General features: G+C 43.6%; 1 protein-coding gene across 1 annotated transcript in view; it reads right to left on the bottom strand.

Moving 5' to 3' along the window:
- The window catches only part of LOC145391920 (putative neural-cadherin 2), a 441,690-nt gene that overhangs the window by 73,275 nt on the left and 353,415 nt on the right, over positions 1-15,000 (bottom strand). Inside the window, 1 exon segment of the mRNA XM_080266411.1 lies at positions 1,922-2,059. Within this exon segment, the coding sequence (XP_080122537.1) occupies positions 1,922-2,059 (138 nt within the window).

Below are 15,000 nucleotides of genomic sequence, written 5' to 3' on the forward strand. Positions count from 1 at the left end.
GCCCTCATCCCTTGGTCCTCAGTTCCTAGCCTTTCCTTCCCATTACTTTGAGTTTTTCTTCATCCTTTTCCTCCAAAATTTTCCGTTTTTTTTTTTTCTTTATCAAATTTTTCACAGTTTTATTCTATCCTTCATTCCATGGTTTTGTCTCTTCATTTTTTAGTTTCATATTTTGTTGACTGTTGTTTCGATAACTTCCCGCCCAACCAGAATTTGCCCTATTTCTGATTTTCTTGACTGTTATCTTTCCCAGACATCTTTCCTTTTAGCTTCATCTATTTGTCTTCATATCATCTATCTTTGCTTTCTTATGGCCTTCTGTTTCTCTTCTCTTACTCTCCTCTACTTGTGTTATTTCTTCTCTCGCAATTTTTCTCGCGTCCTTTAATTCTGTGTCCTCTTTTCACCTCTTCCAGTCTCTCTTCTCTCCTTTGCTACTCATTATCGGCTTTATATTAACGTCACTCCTCTGTTCGCTTTGTCTACGTCGTATTTGTTACGTTTGTCGTTCCTTCCTTTCCCCCTTATCGTCCTCTGTTCTTCCTCCTCCTCTCCCTTTTACCACCTGTTTCTCCTCTTCCTTCTTCACTTCTCTCTCTCTCTCTTTTACCAACTGTTCCTCTTCTTCCTTCTTCACTTTCGTTCCCCCCCCCTCTCTCTCTCTCTCTCTCTCTCTCTCTCTCTCTCTCTCTCACACACACACACACACACACACACACACACACACACCACCTCATCCCTTCATCTCAATCTTGGTCTCCCCCTCCCTTCCTTCCCCTTCATCTCACTCACACTCCTAGTCAGTCTCTCATTCTCCATCCTCTCCACATGACCCAACCATTTCAAAAATCTTCTCTCAAAGCTCTCACTCACACCCACACCACTAACACAACGCTCCTTTACGTCCCCATTTGTCTGTCTGTTTCTCCATGTAAATCCAGATGCTTCTTGACTGTAAACTGTAAACAACTGAGATAGAAGGGAACTGCTTTGATCTTCCTTGTAAATATATGTGGTATATTACGTCACTCATTTTATTATTTCAGTGAACGTAATTGATCGTAATGTGATTTATGAAAAAATCTGATTGTGAATGTGACTGATTGGGAGTATAAGTAATCTGAATTGTTAATGGTGAGATGGAGGGATGGAGTGGAGAGGTATATGAGAGAGAGGGGTTGGGCTGGGAGCAGGGCAGTGAAATGGCGGGGGAGAGGTCGACATGGAGACGATTTGTTTGTGGCCACCCCTTACGGGATTAAGGCGTTTGTGTGTTTATTGTGTTTGTGTGTGTGTTTGCGTGAGTGTCTATTTCTAACTGTATGTATATTTGTGTGTGTGTGTGTGTGTGTGTGTGTGTGTGTGTGTGTGTGTGTGTGTGTGTGTGTGTGAGTAAATTTTGTCTTCTGTATTTACTTTTTTGTGTAAATTTATGGCCAAAAAACTAACCATCTATCCATTTATCTATTTATATATCTATCGATCTATCTATCTATCTATCTGTGTGTGTATGTGTGTACTTGTACGTGCGTGTGTGTGGCTTACCCTGAGCTGCATCAGATCGCCCGTGTGTGTGTGTGTGTGTGTGTGTGTGTGTGTGTGTGTGTGTGTGTGTGTGTGTGTGTGTGTGTGTGTGTGTGTGTGTGTGTGGCTTACCCTGAGCTGCATCAGATCGCCCGTGTGTGTGTGTGTGTGTGTGTGTGTGTGTGTGTGTGTGTGTGGCTTACCCTCAGCTGCATCAGATCGCCCGTGTGTGTGTGTGTGTGTGTGTGTGTGTGTGTGTGTGTGTGTGTCTATCTCTCAGCTGAAAAAGATCGCCCGTGTGTGTGTGTGTGTGTGTGTGTGTGTGTGTGTGTGTGTGTGTGTGTGTGTGTGTGTGTGTGTGTGTGTGTGTGTGTGTGTGTGTGTGTGTGTGGCTTACCCTCAGCTGCATCAGATCGCCCGTGTGTGGGTTGATGGAGAAGAAGGCGTGATCAGAGGGCAGGTCGTGCACACCATTGCCACCTATACTGTACACCAAGCCATTCCTGTCCACCTCATCAGCGTCCCTGGCCTTCACCTGTACAGAGATAGATAGACAGATAGATAGGTAGATAGATAGATAGATAGATAGATAGATAGATAGAGAGAGAGAGAGAGAGAGAGATATGGGGGGCTCATGTAGGAATATCTTAATTAGCATCTACTTTATATGGAAAAGATATATGTAAATTTGTGCTCTCTCTCTCTCTCTCTCTCTCTCTTTCTCACTCACACAGACACAGACACACACACACACACACACACACACACACACACACACACACACACACACACAGAGGCAGGTGTTGAGGTGATATAAACAGATGTAAGGTGTGGCCAATTACCTGCGTAAGACTAATAAGGCTTCCACTAATGACTCACAGGACCAGCACCTCTTAATTAGCCTCCTACTGGCTCGTAATTACCCTCAGTTTGTAAATAATTACTGACGAATTATTACCGTCAGTACCCTTCTTTTGGCTCTGTGTGTGTGTGTGTGTGTGTGTGTGTGTGTGTGTGTGTGTGTGTGTGTGTGTGTGTGTGGGGGGGGATATGCTCTGTTATTGGTCTAGTGGCGATGAAGAGAGTATTTTTTTTTTTTTTGCCTGCTGAGTCATTGGCAACTTTATTTCCATTATCAAGTCAAATCAATCTGACTTCCGAAAATGAACTGAATGGTACATGTAAACAAACAAGCTATCCTCTCTCTCTCTCTCTCTCTCTCTCTCTCTCTCTCTCTCTCTCTCTCTCACACACACACACACACACACACACCTGAGGTGATATAAACAGATGTAAGGTGTGGCCAATTACCACCGCAATGTTCATATCTCTTCCTTCCTCGTTCTGTCTCTCCATTTAAAGAGGAAAAAGAGATAATGTGAGAGGAGAAGAGGAGAAGAAGGTGCAAGAGAAAGAGAAGGTGGAGGAGCAGAGGGAGGAGGAGGAGGACAAGGAGTAAGGGGAGGGAGAGAAGAGAGAGGAAACATAACGGAGAGGACAGAAAGAGAATGAGAGAGAGCAGGAAGTGGGGAACCATTACAGAGTCAATATACAAGGACACAGACACACTCACAGATACATACACGCACGCAAATACGCAGATACACACACACACACACACACACACACACACACACACAAATATACATACAGTTAGAAATAGACACTCACGCAAACACACACACAAACACATCATCAGCTCTCGGGACTAGCTCCTAACCGTCCGCCTTTGCTGAACTTTTTCAATGTTTCAGTAACACAGAGAATAGGCCAGCATGCTCTCCACGTTCCTCAAATTGTGAACACCAAACTATATGAACCTTACACACTACACTTCATTAAACAAGTAGTAGATCTCAGCATCAAGCCTCGGAGTCCCCAGGGGAGAGGGGGGGGAAATAAAGCCCCCACCATCCGCCTCTCTTCCGGTGACGACAAAGCTAGATGCCTGGAACGACTGTCTGACTTCAATTCTGCAACATTCACTGTCTTTCCTCCAACTTTCTCTATGCTTAACACCACCTCTTTTTCTGAACCTCACCTTCTCATCCTCAAAGAGACTCAGCTGTCTGAGGTGACTGATAGCAAACCTTTCTCTGTATCCTAATTTCTCTATACTCATTTCAGAGCCAAAGGTGTCTGTTGTGTATATGTACGAAACAACTTACATGCTCTCGTGTTCTGAACTTGAATCTTCTGACTTGTCTACTCCCAGGATTCGGCTTTCCTATCATTCTCTAACAAAACATATCTGTGCTGTTTACTTATCCCCTAATTCTACGAGCTATGAAAAATACTCTGACCATCTTAATTCTAAGATGGAACACATCCTGTCAATTTATTCAAACTCTGACATCTCCATTCTAGGAGATTTCAATGTTTACCACCACCTTTGGCTCTCCTCTCCTTTCACTGATCCACCTGGTGAACAAACCTACATCTTTTCTATCCTTAATGACCTAGAGCAGCTTGTACAGCACCATTCCCGTATCCCTGACCGCCTTGGGGAGAGCTCCAACATACATGGCTCTTCCTTACAGCTAACCCTTCTGTTTACACTGACTTTTCTCTCCGTTGGGCTCCTCCAATTGAAACCTTATCACCTTAACATGTCCTATCGCTCCAGTAAGGTTTGTGGACCCTCCCGAAAATCGGCGACTGTGGCACTTTGGTGCTGCTGATTGGGAGGCCCTCAGGCAGTACTTCTTTGATTTTCTCAGGAATGATCAGTGCTTCCATGGCCGACAGCCAACTGAGTGAGCCTTTTGCATTACGGTGATTATCCTCTCAGGCGTGGAAACACACATTCCTTTCTCTTACTCTGTGACGAATGCAAAAAAAAAAGTAACCCTGCTTGTTCTATTACTGTCCACAAGAAGGAGAAGGCCTACAAAAGGTACCGGAGCCGACCCACCCCTGAATCTCATCTCTTTTATGTTTCTGCCCAGAATCATGCTAAGTGTATTCTTGACTCTGTTAAAAATAATTTCATCCGTACTAAATGCTCTGAACTCCGCTACTCAAACTCTTCCTGTTCCTTCTGGCACCTTGCCAAAAACCTTTCTAACAACTTTACCTCATCATCCTTCCCTCTTCTCCACTCTGATGGCTCTGTAGCTATTTTTTCTACTAATAAAGCAGAACTCCTCGCTCAGACTCTCTCGTCCAGTTCCACCTTGGATGATTCCGGTGCTGTTCCTCCACTTTCCCCCCTCTGACTTCCTCATGGCTGACATTAAAATTTCTTCAGCTGATGTATTTTCTGCCATCACTGGCCTCAGTATTAATAAGGCATATGGGCGTGATGGAGTCCCTCTTGTTCTCAGGAACTGACCTTCTGTGCTTACACCCTGCCTAGGGAAACACTTTCACCTTTGTCTGTCATCTTGTACCTTTCTTTTTTCCATGAAATTTGCTCTTATTCAGCCAGTCCCAAAGAAGGGCAACCAATCCTAGTCCTGGAACCATCGCCCATATGCGTTAACATCCTGTATTTCACCTGAGTCTACTCTTAACAAAAAATTTTTAGAGCACTTTTCCTCTCACAACCTTCTTTCTGATCGTCAGTATGGGTTCCTTCAGGTACGCTCCACTGGTGATCTTCTCACCTACCTTTCAGACTCCTGGTCATCCTCCTTTCGGGACTTTGGCGAAAGCTTTGCCATTGCACTTGACATGTGAAAGTCTTTCGATCGAGTGTGGCATAAATCTTTAATTTCCAAACTGCCCTATTGCGGTTTCTATCCTTCTATCTGTGCTTTCATCTCTAGCTTCTTTCTGGTCGTTCTATAGCTGCTGTTGTAGACAGCTTCAGTTCTTAGACAGTGATAGTGGTGTTCCTCAGGGCTCTGTCCTATCACCAACTCTCTTCCTTATATATCAATGACCGTCTCACCTGTACATCTAACCCTGTCCACTCATATCCTGATGACTCCACTCTTCACCTTTCCATTCGCTTCTCACAGCATCCATCTCAGCAATTACTTCAACAAAAAAGGGATGATGTTATCGTACACCTAATGTCTGTTGCCCTAGTGTGGGGTACAACTCTAATGTGTGGGAAGGCTCCCCACATACAGCTCTTCTCATCAAGGTAGAGTCAAAGGCTTGTAGTCAGATGAACCCTCCTCCTCTTACTGGCTCCCTTCAACCTTTGTCTCTTTGCTGCACTGTTGCATCTTTATCTCTTTTCTATCGCTACTTCAATGGTCACTGCTCCTCTGAACTGTCTGCTTGCATCCCTCCACCTCTATGACGGGCGCGAAGCACCCGTCTAGCAACAAACTCTCATCCCATTTCTGTCCATTTCTCTGATGCAAGAGTTAACCGTCACTCACAGTTCAAGTATGCAAAAAGTCAACTCTGGAACTGTCTTCTTCTATTTGTATTTCCTACTGCCTATGATCTCCAGTCTTTTAGACGCAGTGGGTCCAGGCATCTCGAAATGGACGGATCTTGAATTTGACTCTGTTATCTTTTTTTTTTTTTTTTTCTTGGAGAAAACAATTTGCGTGCTTCTGGCCTTTGGTTCCATCTTCCTGGTATTAAAGAACACACACACACACACACACACACACACACACACACACACACACACACACACACACACACACACACACACACACAAAACACATACGAGCTCACATTTGCATACAGTATCCTTTGCACATAGTCACTCTCTCTCTCTCTCTCTCTCTCTCTCTCTCTCTCTCTCTCTTTGTTATTAGCACTATTCTCTATTGAAAAATAATTCCTTATAATAAGCCGTTAACTTTCCTGTCTTTCAGTTTAATAATTCTCTCTCTCTCTCTCTCTCTCTCTCTCTCTCTCTCTCTCTCTCTCTCTCAATAAAGTAACAGAGACATGCTAGGAACCCCCATCCACAAGTTATATAAGACAAATTCAACACCAACAGGTAAACACATGACCGTAAAACACTAAGTAACGCAGTGTAGATTAGTAAAATATATATACTGAAAAAACTTATACGATAGGACTCCATTATATTGCTTTGGTTTACTGTGCTTTTGTTGCGTTGTTAGCACACGCACATGCACACGCACGCACGCAAACACGAGAGAGAGAGAGAGAGAGAGAGAGAGAGAGAGAGGGAGGGAGACACACACACACACACACACACACACACACACACACACACACACAAATCAGCCTCGCATTCCCTCTCCATTTATACGCCTTTGCAGACATAAATATAACCCGTTTTCTTTTTGTCACAGGTAACTCTAAAACGTACCTGAATATTAATGGAAAAACTATGAAGCCAGTTGAAATGTAAAATGTATTAGTAGTGCCTCTTGTAGCAATATTTATGCCTTTGTGACTAGTAATCTGGTGTATGGATTGTTTCTGTTATTCATTTGTTTTTCCTTCCTCTGTTCTGTTATTAAAAAGAAAATCTAAGTGTTTTTGGTATGTTCGTAACTCCTCATCCGACGCGATTTATTTTGCTTATTATTCCTACAATTCCTCTTGTTCTGTTTATACTGTTTTATAAATTTTAACAGTCTACATAAGTAACGTAAACGAGGCTATTCAGGTGCAATAGATGGAATAAATCGGTTAGGAAGGGGTGTTTAGAAAGTAACGAAGGCAACTAGTAATTCGGGCCTGTATCTGTATTTCTGTCAGTTAAGGAAGCTCCCTAATACCTTTTCTCTAGCAATTTAGTTTCATGCTCCCTTGCATGTTTTTTTTGTTTTTGTTTCAAACACCAACCTGGAAGGCAAAAATAAGACACAAGGGATTATTAATGAGCTGTATGCAAAAATAAACCGGTAATGGAAAGGGTGTTAGGTATGTGACGGCAGTAGGGGTCTGTGCCTAAATACACGACTATCCACGACACCCTTACAGGAAAATCTGCTAATCTGTGTGTAGGATTAGACGTGGATTTGTGTTATGGAGGAAGAGAGACAAATACTTGATAATACGACACAAGGAAAGGGATAAAATGTGGTTGTGAAGCATGGAGTGTGAATTCCATTGACTACCCTTGCCTCAAACACTGACGTTGGTGGGGGAGATGGGGGAGGGATGGTGGTGGTGGTGATGGGGGTGGGGGGACTGGTGGTGGTGGTAGTGATCGGGGCTGCTGAGGGTTAGTGGTGGTGGTGGTGGTGCTGAGGGTGGTGGTGATGGGGGCTGGTGGTGGTGATGGAGGTTCGTGGTGGTGGTGGTGGTGGTGGTGATATTGCAGCCGTTTGTGCTACCACACTGCTAAGCTGGGCCGATGGTGAGATGGGCTGGAAGGTCGGCCATGATGGATGACGCGATTACCCACACAGATTACGCCATTAAGAGAGAGAGAGAGAGAGAGAGAGAGAGAGAGAGAGAGAGAGAGAGTTTTTCTTCCCATAACATATAATTACCTACTCTATACTATCAAAATTAAGGGGGATAAGACTAAAAATATTGAAAATAATCAAATATTGCTTTTAATACGATATACAAACCTATAATTCTCTGACAGCGGCGGATTTATCTGATGTAAAAAGTCTCCTATTAAAATAAATAAGAAATCTCTAAATGAAGATGCTGATGATATTATTATTATTATTATTATTATTATTATTATTACTACTACTACTACTACTACTACTACTACTACTACTACCACCACTTCTATTATTATTATTCTCTAGTACAGGTACACTAATGATCACTAATCTCTGACCAGAGAGTTAGGCAAAGACTTGGCCAGACGTAGGCTACACAGTCAGACACACTCCACCATTGTTCCAGAAAGGTTTAGTGCTTCAATGAACAATTTTCTAAGCATCACTGAAGCACTTTTGTTTCACATATTATATTACTCTCTCAAGTAATATATGCATGGTAAGAAATAGATAAATTTGGTTATAGCTGTTATTTTTAGTTTATAATGAAAGTGATGATATATGAATTTCATACGGTGTTTTATTAATCTGTTTATTATTTCACTGACCTATTTCTTGAGGCGAGCCTTTAGCCGAGCTGTTGGTGGGTGATAGCAGAGATATATCCACGGTTGCCACAGCAGCCGGCATTCACACGACATACTCTAAGTATGAATGTTTTGCAATACATATTGACAAAAAATTACTATTACTACTACTTTGAACTGAATGTTTCTCTAGTGATAACAGGCCCCGTTACCCATAGATATAAATAAGCCTAGATGCCGCATGACACTAGATGCGTCTGCGCGGCCGCCATCTTGGAACGGTCGAGGCAGACGATGTCGTGTTGCTGACGATGGTCAAAGCTGACCACTATTTACCTAGACATGTAACAGCACTGTGCTGCTATTGGGTGTAGAAAGCGTCGGAATATATCTGTGGTGACACCGACAGCACGAGCGGCTCAACTGTCTGGTTATGCACACGTCCCTCAGCTGCCTCTCTATCCTCCGAAAGGAGGATGGTGGGTTGCAGAAGGGAAATTTAAGCCTGCAGTCCACCGAGTTCACGTTTCAGATGAACCAGGAACCACAACCACTACCACCACAACAACAGCCAGCACCATAACAGCCACCACCACTACCACCACAACAACAGCCAGCACCACACCACCACCACCACCACCACCACAACAACAACAACAACAACAACAACCACAACCACCAGCACCACATCCACCACCACAACCACCACCACCACCACAACAGCAACAACATCCACATCCACCACCATAACAACAATCACCACCACAACAACAATCACCACCACAACAACAATCACCACCACAACAACAATCACCACCACAACTACAATCACCACCACAACAACATTCACCACCTCAACTACAATCACCACCACCACCACAACAACAACAACAACAACCACTACCACCAGCACCACATCCACCACCACAACCACCACCACCACCACAACAGCAACAACATCCACAACCACCACCATAACAATCACCACCACAACAACAATCACCACCACAACAACAATCACCACCACAACTACAATCACCACAACAACAATCACCACCACAACAACCACCACCATCATCATCACAACAACAACCACCACCATCACCACAACCACCAGCACATCAACCACCACCACCACAACAACCACAAAAACCGGCCACCACCACAACAACCACCACCAATGCAACAACCACCACCACAACAACCATCACCACCATAACAACAACCAACACAACCACAACCACCACCACCACAAGAACAACCACCATCACCACCACCACAACAATAGCAACAACGACAATAACCACAAAAAACATCATCACAACAACCACCACCACCACCACTACAACCATCACCACAACCACCACCACCACAACAACAACAAAAACCACCATCACCACCACCACCACCACCACTACCACTAGAATAACCACCTTCACCACCACCACAGCAACAACCACCACTACCACTAGAATAACCACCTTCACCACCACAACAACAATAACCATCACCACCACCACAACAACAATAACCACCGTCACCACCACCACCACCACAGCAACCACCACCACTACCACAAGAATAACCACCTTCACCACCACCACAACAACAACCATCACCACCACTAGAATAACCACCTTCACCACCACCACAGCAACAACCACCACTACCACTAGAATAACCACCTTCACCACCACCACAACAATAACCATCACCACCACCACAACAACAATAACCACCGTCACCACCACAACAACAATAACCACCATCACCACCTCCACCACAACAACATTCATTTTCATAGTCTGAATTAGCTCTAAAACAAGCCCCACTATTATATGCTTGACCGCTCCAAGATGGCGACCGCACACACGCATAGCCGCTGTACTGAAGAATGGGCGATGTGGCATCTAGTCTTATTTATATCTATGGCGTTGCCATCCAGTGGGAATGGTTGCCCTATTCCTACGCGACGTCTTAGCTGCATGTCCCCTCTGGCCAAAATGTGTGCCAGTTAATGCCGCTAATTCATAAATAATTATTACGGTATATATGATGCCAGTACCCACATACTGTATAGTGGCACATGTTTTTTTACTTCTTGGAAACTGCTACATTGCAGACTGATTGAAGAAATGTCGGCCCCTGTCAATAAACACAGATTATTATATTATGGAGGAGAAACCATAAGAATATGGTAATATCAAAAATATGAGGAGGGGTACAGCTCCGGTCAGATTTTGGTGATACAGTCAGCACTGCCAACGCCAAAGCGTCCGGGGTTCAGGGTTCGAGAATTTCGACTCACGTGTCTCACACACACACACACACACACGCACACACACACACACACACACACACACACACACACACACACACACACACACACACTATACACCTAAGGCATGGTAACGGACATCGACGGAGTGTCTCCCTATCTCATTACAATCACGACCAATATTTCTATGAAATATGTAATCTACATACTTCTATATATGTAAAAGACTAGCGATTTTATTATTACGTTATTCCCATGTCACATGAGTTAATGTGGTTAGGCAACACAGTATTATATTAACCCAGAATACATTCTATGATTGTATAGTCATAGCTAGGAAACGCTGACAGGTAACACTTTATAATATGCCTTGCCCATTGCAATTGACGTTTTAATTTCAAACTACACTTGTGTAGTTAAATAGATGATGAAAGTATAGCACACCTGTGTCCCGTGAGTAAGCTATGAAACACACGGATGGTCGGGTCTCCTTACATTTTGTCTAAGCTACGGGTTAATCACATAAGTGACGGATGCGACCAGAACGTGGATAAGCGTCTTATTTTAAATTATGATTAGTAAAGTGAAATCAATATACTGTTTTCTCTCTTAATAATATTATAATCGTAATAATAAAGACTGAAGGGGATGAAAGACACAGTTGCTCTGATATTTACTATTACCATACGTAATATCCAGTCCACCCACCATTCTTCACAATCACTTTCTGTAGCCTCAGCGTTAATGATGCCAGAAACGTTTGCATCGGATCAAGAATTTCAACTCGCGTGTCTGACACTGATAGAGAGGAAAGCAGGGAGGAAATCATCCGAGATTTCTTTGTATCATACGGATCTGGGTATTACCAGTCCCCGGGAAAATACGGTATGAACAGGAAGGAGCAAAACCTGGAGTTGAGAGGCAGCATCATCGCTCTGCGCGATAGTGGGCTGTCTATACGTGCTATCGCTCAGCGAATTGGCCCGGCACCAAGGACCGTCGCCAAGTGGATTACGAGGTGGAACACCAACGGAAACATAAACGACCTGCGTAAGGTCTTTAAGTTCTATGTGCATACTTGGATTTGTTATAGTACGAGTGCACAGGGGCGTCCACAGAATTTTTTGTAAGGGGGGGGGGCAAAATGAGAGAAATTATACATATATGTGCAGTTTTATCAAAATACTCACACTCCAAATAGGCAAAGGCATAGACTTTCATGAGTTACATGACTTACATCAAATGCATAGTGACAGAATGCATGAATCGACTCAAATCACTCAATCGTCCTTGAACAAGAACTAAAGCAGTCAAATTCCAAGGGGGGGCAACTGCCCCCCCTTGCCCCCTTCCCCTCCGGACGCCCATGCCAGTATCCATAAGATATAGTGTATGTGAACAGTTATAAATATTTTACCTATGAGGTTACAGTTATTATATTGAAATTTTCAATATATAGATATTCATATTCTACGAAAATACATATTACCTGCGATTACATCTACAACCATCAACAACTGTCTTGTGACCTGCATTACTGGTTGGTGGTGGGGTAGTGTAGGGTATCAGAGGTTTAGTCCTGTCAGTAATGGGGTTGGAGTAAAGGAGGGTCTGTGTTAAGCTGTTAAGCGTGCTATGATGGTTAAGTGTTGTTCACGGTAACGTATGACTTACAGTAACATTATAGTACAGTAGTAGTTCATATTTACATGTTATCTATGTTTATTTAATGCATCCGAACCTGACTGTTGCAAAGACGTGAGCAAAACGCATTTTAGCTCTGGCTTCCTCTTTAGTCTTCCGATAACCTTATCATCTCTCCCACCCTCCCGTTCTCAAATGACCATGTTATAGGAAATGCAAAGGAGATGATTAGTTTTTCCACATACCGTTTTACTACAAATCCGTATCATTGTTTTACACATTAAGCATAGCTGGTGATTAAACTATCGATTACATTTAGGATCCATTAACATTACAAAAAGATTCGTATTATGCGACATATCTACAGTATGTTACGTGATTCCTCTTCCACCAGTGTTAGCGAAATAGGGGTGAGCATTGATAAAACAGATAAGGGATGAGGAGAAAATATATGGGTGTATAGAGTAATATAAACAGTCCTGTTCACACGTTCCTCTGTCGGTAATATCAAAAAGGAAATTGTCCCAACTGGTTAACAATGTGTTGTCAAACTCTCGTGGATACTATGGAGGTGACAGTGTTAGCACGTGAAGTAGTAACGTAGTCCATTCGTCGAGACTGATACAACCAAGCGACCTGCATATGGCAACATCTCCCCGCTGAGTGGCTCTGACAAGGTGAGAGAGTGACGTTCGCCCCGTGAAACGATACTGCATATGCAGATCGTTCAGGTTACACGGAGTCGGACGGATGCACTAAAACCTTACATAGTCATTAGGAAAGACCCACGCAAGCTATAATAGTAACGTTTGAGAACACCTCAATAAATGCATCACAACCTCGTTGGGTTTACAGCAAACTCCATTTCTTAGAGAGAACAGGAGCCCTAAGGAGGACGACACCAGTAGAGGATGGAAACATTATTGTGGCAGCGGAAGCTAACCCCTTTACCAACGCAGCGGCAATAAGGCATGACTTGCAGTTAGAAGTGTCAGCCAGAACTGTAAGAAGAGGGTTATATCGCGCTGGAATACACCATCGCACCCCAGCTCAGAAGGAACAGCTGACGGACCAGCACTGTGCAGGAAGACTGGCTTTTGCACAGCTCCATGTTGAGCAGGATGATGACTTATGGAGCAGAGCCATCTTTACAGATGAGAAGCATTTCTCCTCTAGTTCCCATGGCAGAGTCTATTGTTGGAGGAGGGATAATACACGGTAAGATATGAACTGTCGACAGTCTTGCAATATATACGGCTTTATTGTAAATTAATAATCACAGATTTAAATACTGTAAAACGTATTACGGTGTTGAGAGTGTGGATGTGATGCAAATGTGACCAGAGTTTGCATGGTTGTTTTAGTTTTTTGGTTTATTGTGACCCCGCCTTGGCGGGATGAGGCGATTAAGGGATCACATGCGCATCACATTTACACTCCAAACACCTTTTACTGTGACCCAACTTTGTGTCCGTTCCAAAGCACATGGAAAAATAAAACAAAAATGGCCGTTTCATACGCACAGGGTCTGGGTCACCAGCGCCGTGACACCCCCCTTACCACATTGGCCGTCTTTTTCTCTCCCTTACACTACTTTAATTATATACGCTGCTCTCGGGTGTCTGTCCTTTCCTCTCCTCCATCCTTCTTTCCTTCCATCCTCTTCTGTCATTCTTACCTTCGATCTTTCATCGTCCTTCCACCTACGGGTGACAGTCCACTCCCTTTTTTTTCTTTCCTTCATTCTTTCCTCATCCTTCTGCCTGTGGGTGACTCTACGCTGAGTGAAAAGCCAAATTGTTTCCTGTACACCAGGAAACCATCTGCTACGCTGGGTGGTAACCATGTAACCAGATTTTGGCGCCTGGTGGTGTAGTGGGTAATTACGGCACTCCAATCGGATTGAGCCGGTGTAGGCTTATATCCAATATCCAAGGGGTGGTTGGGGTTTACTGCTCACGTAATGCCACTCAGGGATGAGTGAGGCTCGTCACTCTCACCTTAAATGTCAGGACCAACTTGCCTAGCCCCGGGCTAGGCAAGTTGGTATATATATATATATATATATATATATATATAACTATATATATATATATATATATATTTTTTGTGGTAGGTGGGGGCGCTCACCATCCACTCACTCAGTGTAGTGCTGCTCTCGGATGTCTGCCCTGTCCTCTCCTCCATCCTTCTTTCCTTCCATCTTCTGTCTTTCTTTCCTTCATTCTTTCCTCGTCCTTCTGCCTACGGGTGACTTTACACTCCCTCTTCTGTCTTTCAATCCTTCATTCATTCCTCTTCCTTCTGCCTATGGATGACTGTACACTGAGTGACAAGCCAAATGGTTTCCTGTACACCAGGACACTATTTACTACGCTGGGTGGTAACCATATAACCAAATTTTGGCGTCTGGTGGTTTAGTGGGTAATTATTGTGCTCCAATCGGATTGAGCCGGTGAAGGTTTATATCCAAGGGGTGGTTAGGGTTTATTGCTCACGTAATGCCACTCAGAGATGAGTGAGGTTGGTCACTCTCATCTTAAATGTCAGGACCAACTGCCAATACTCCGTCTATTTTATGAAGAGCGTTTGGGCGTTGTATCTCTTGGGA

The sequence above is a fragment of the Coenobita brevimanus genome, chromosome 20 (genome assembly GCF_032717465.1).
Source record: "Coenobita brevimanus isolate Jiangsu-jjx chromosome 20, ASM3271746v2, whole genome shotgun sequence".
Taxonomy (NCBI): domain Eukaryota; kingdom Metazoa; phylum Arthropoda; class Malacostraca; order Decapoda; family Coenobitidae; genus Coenobita; species Coenobita brevimanus.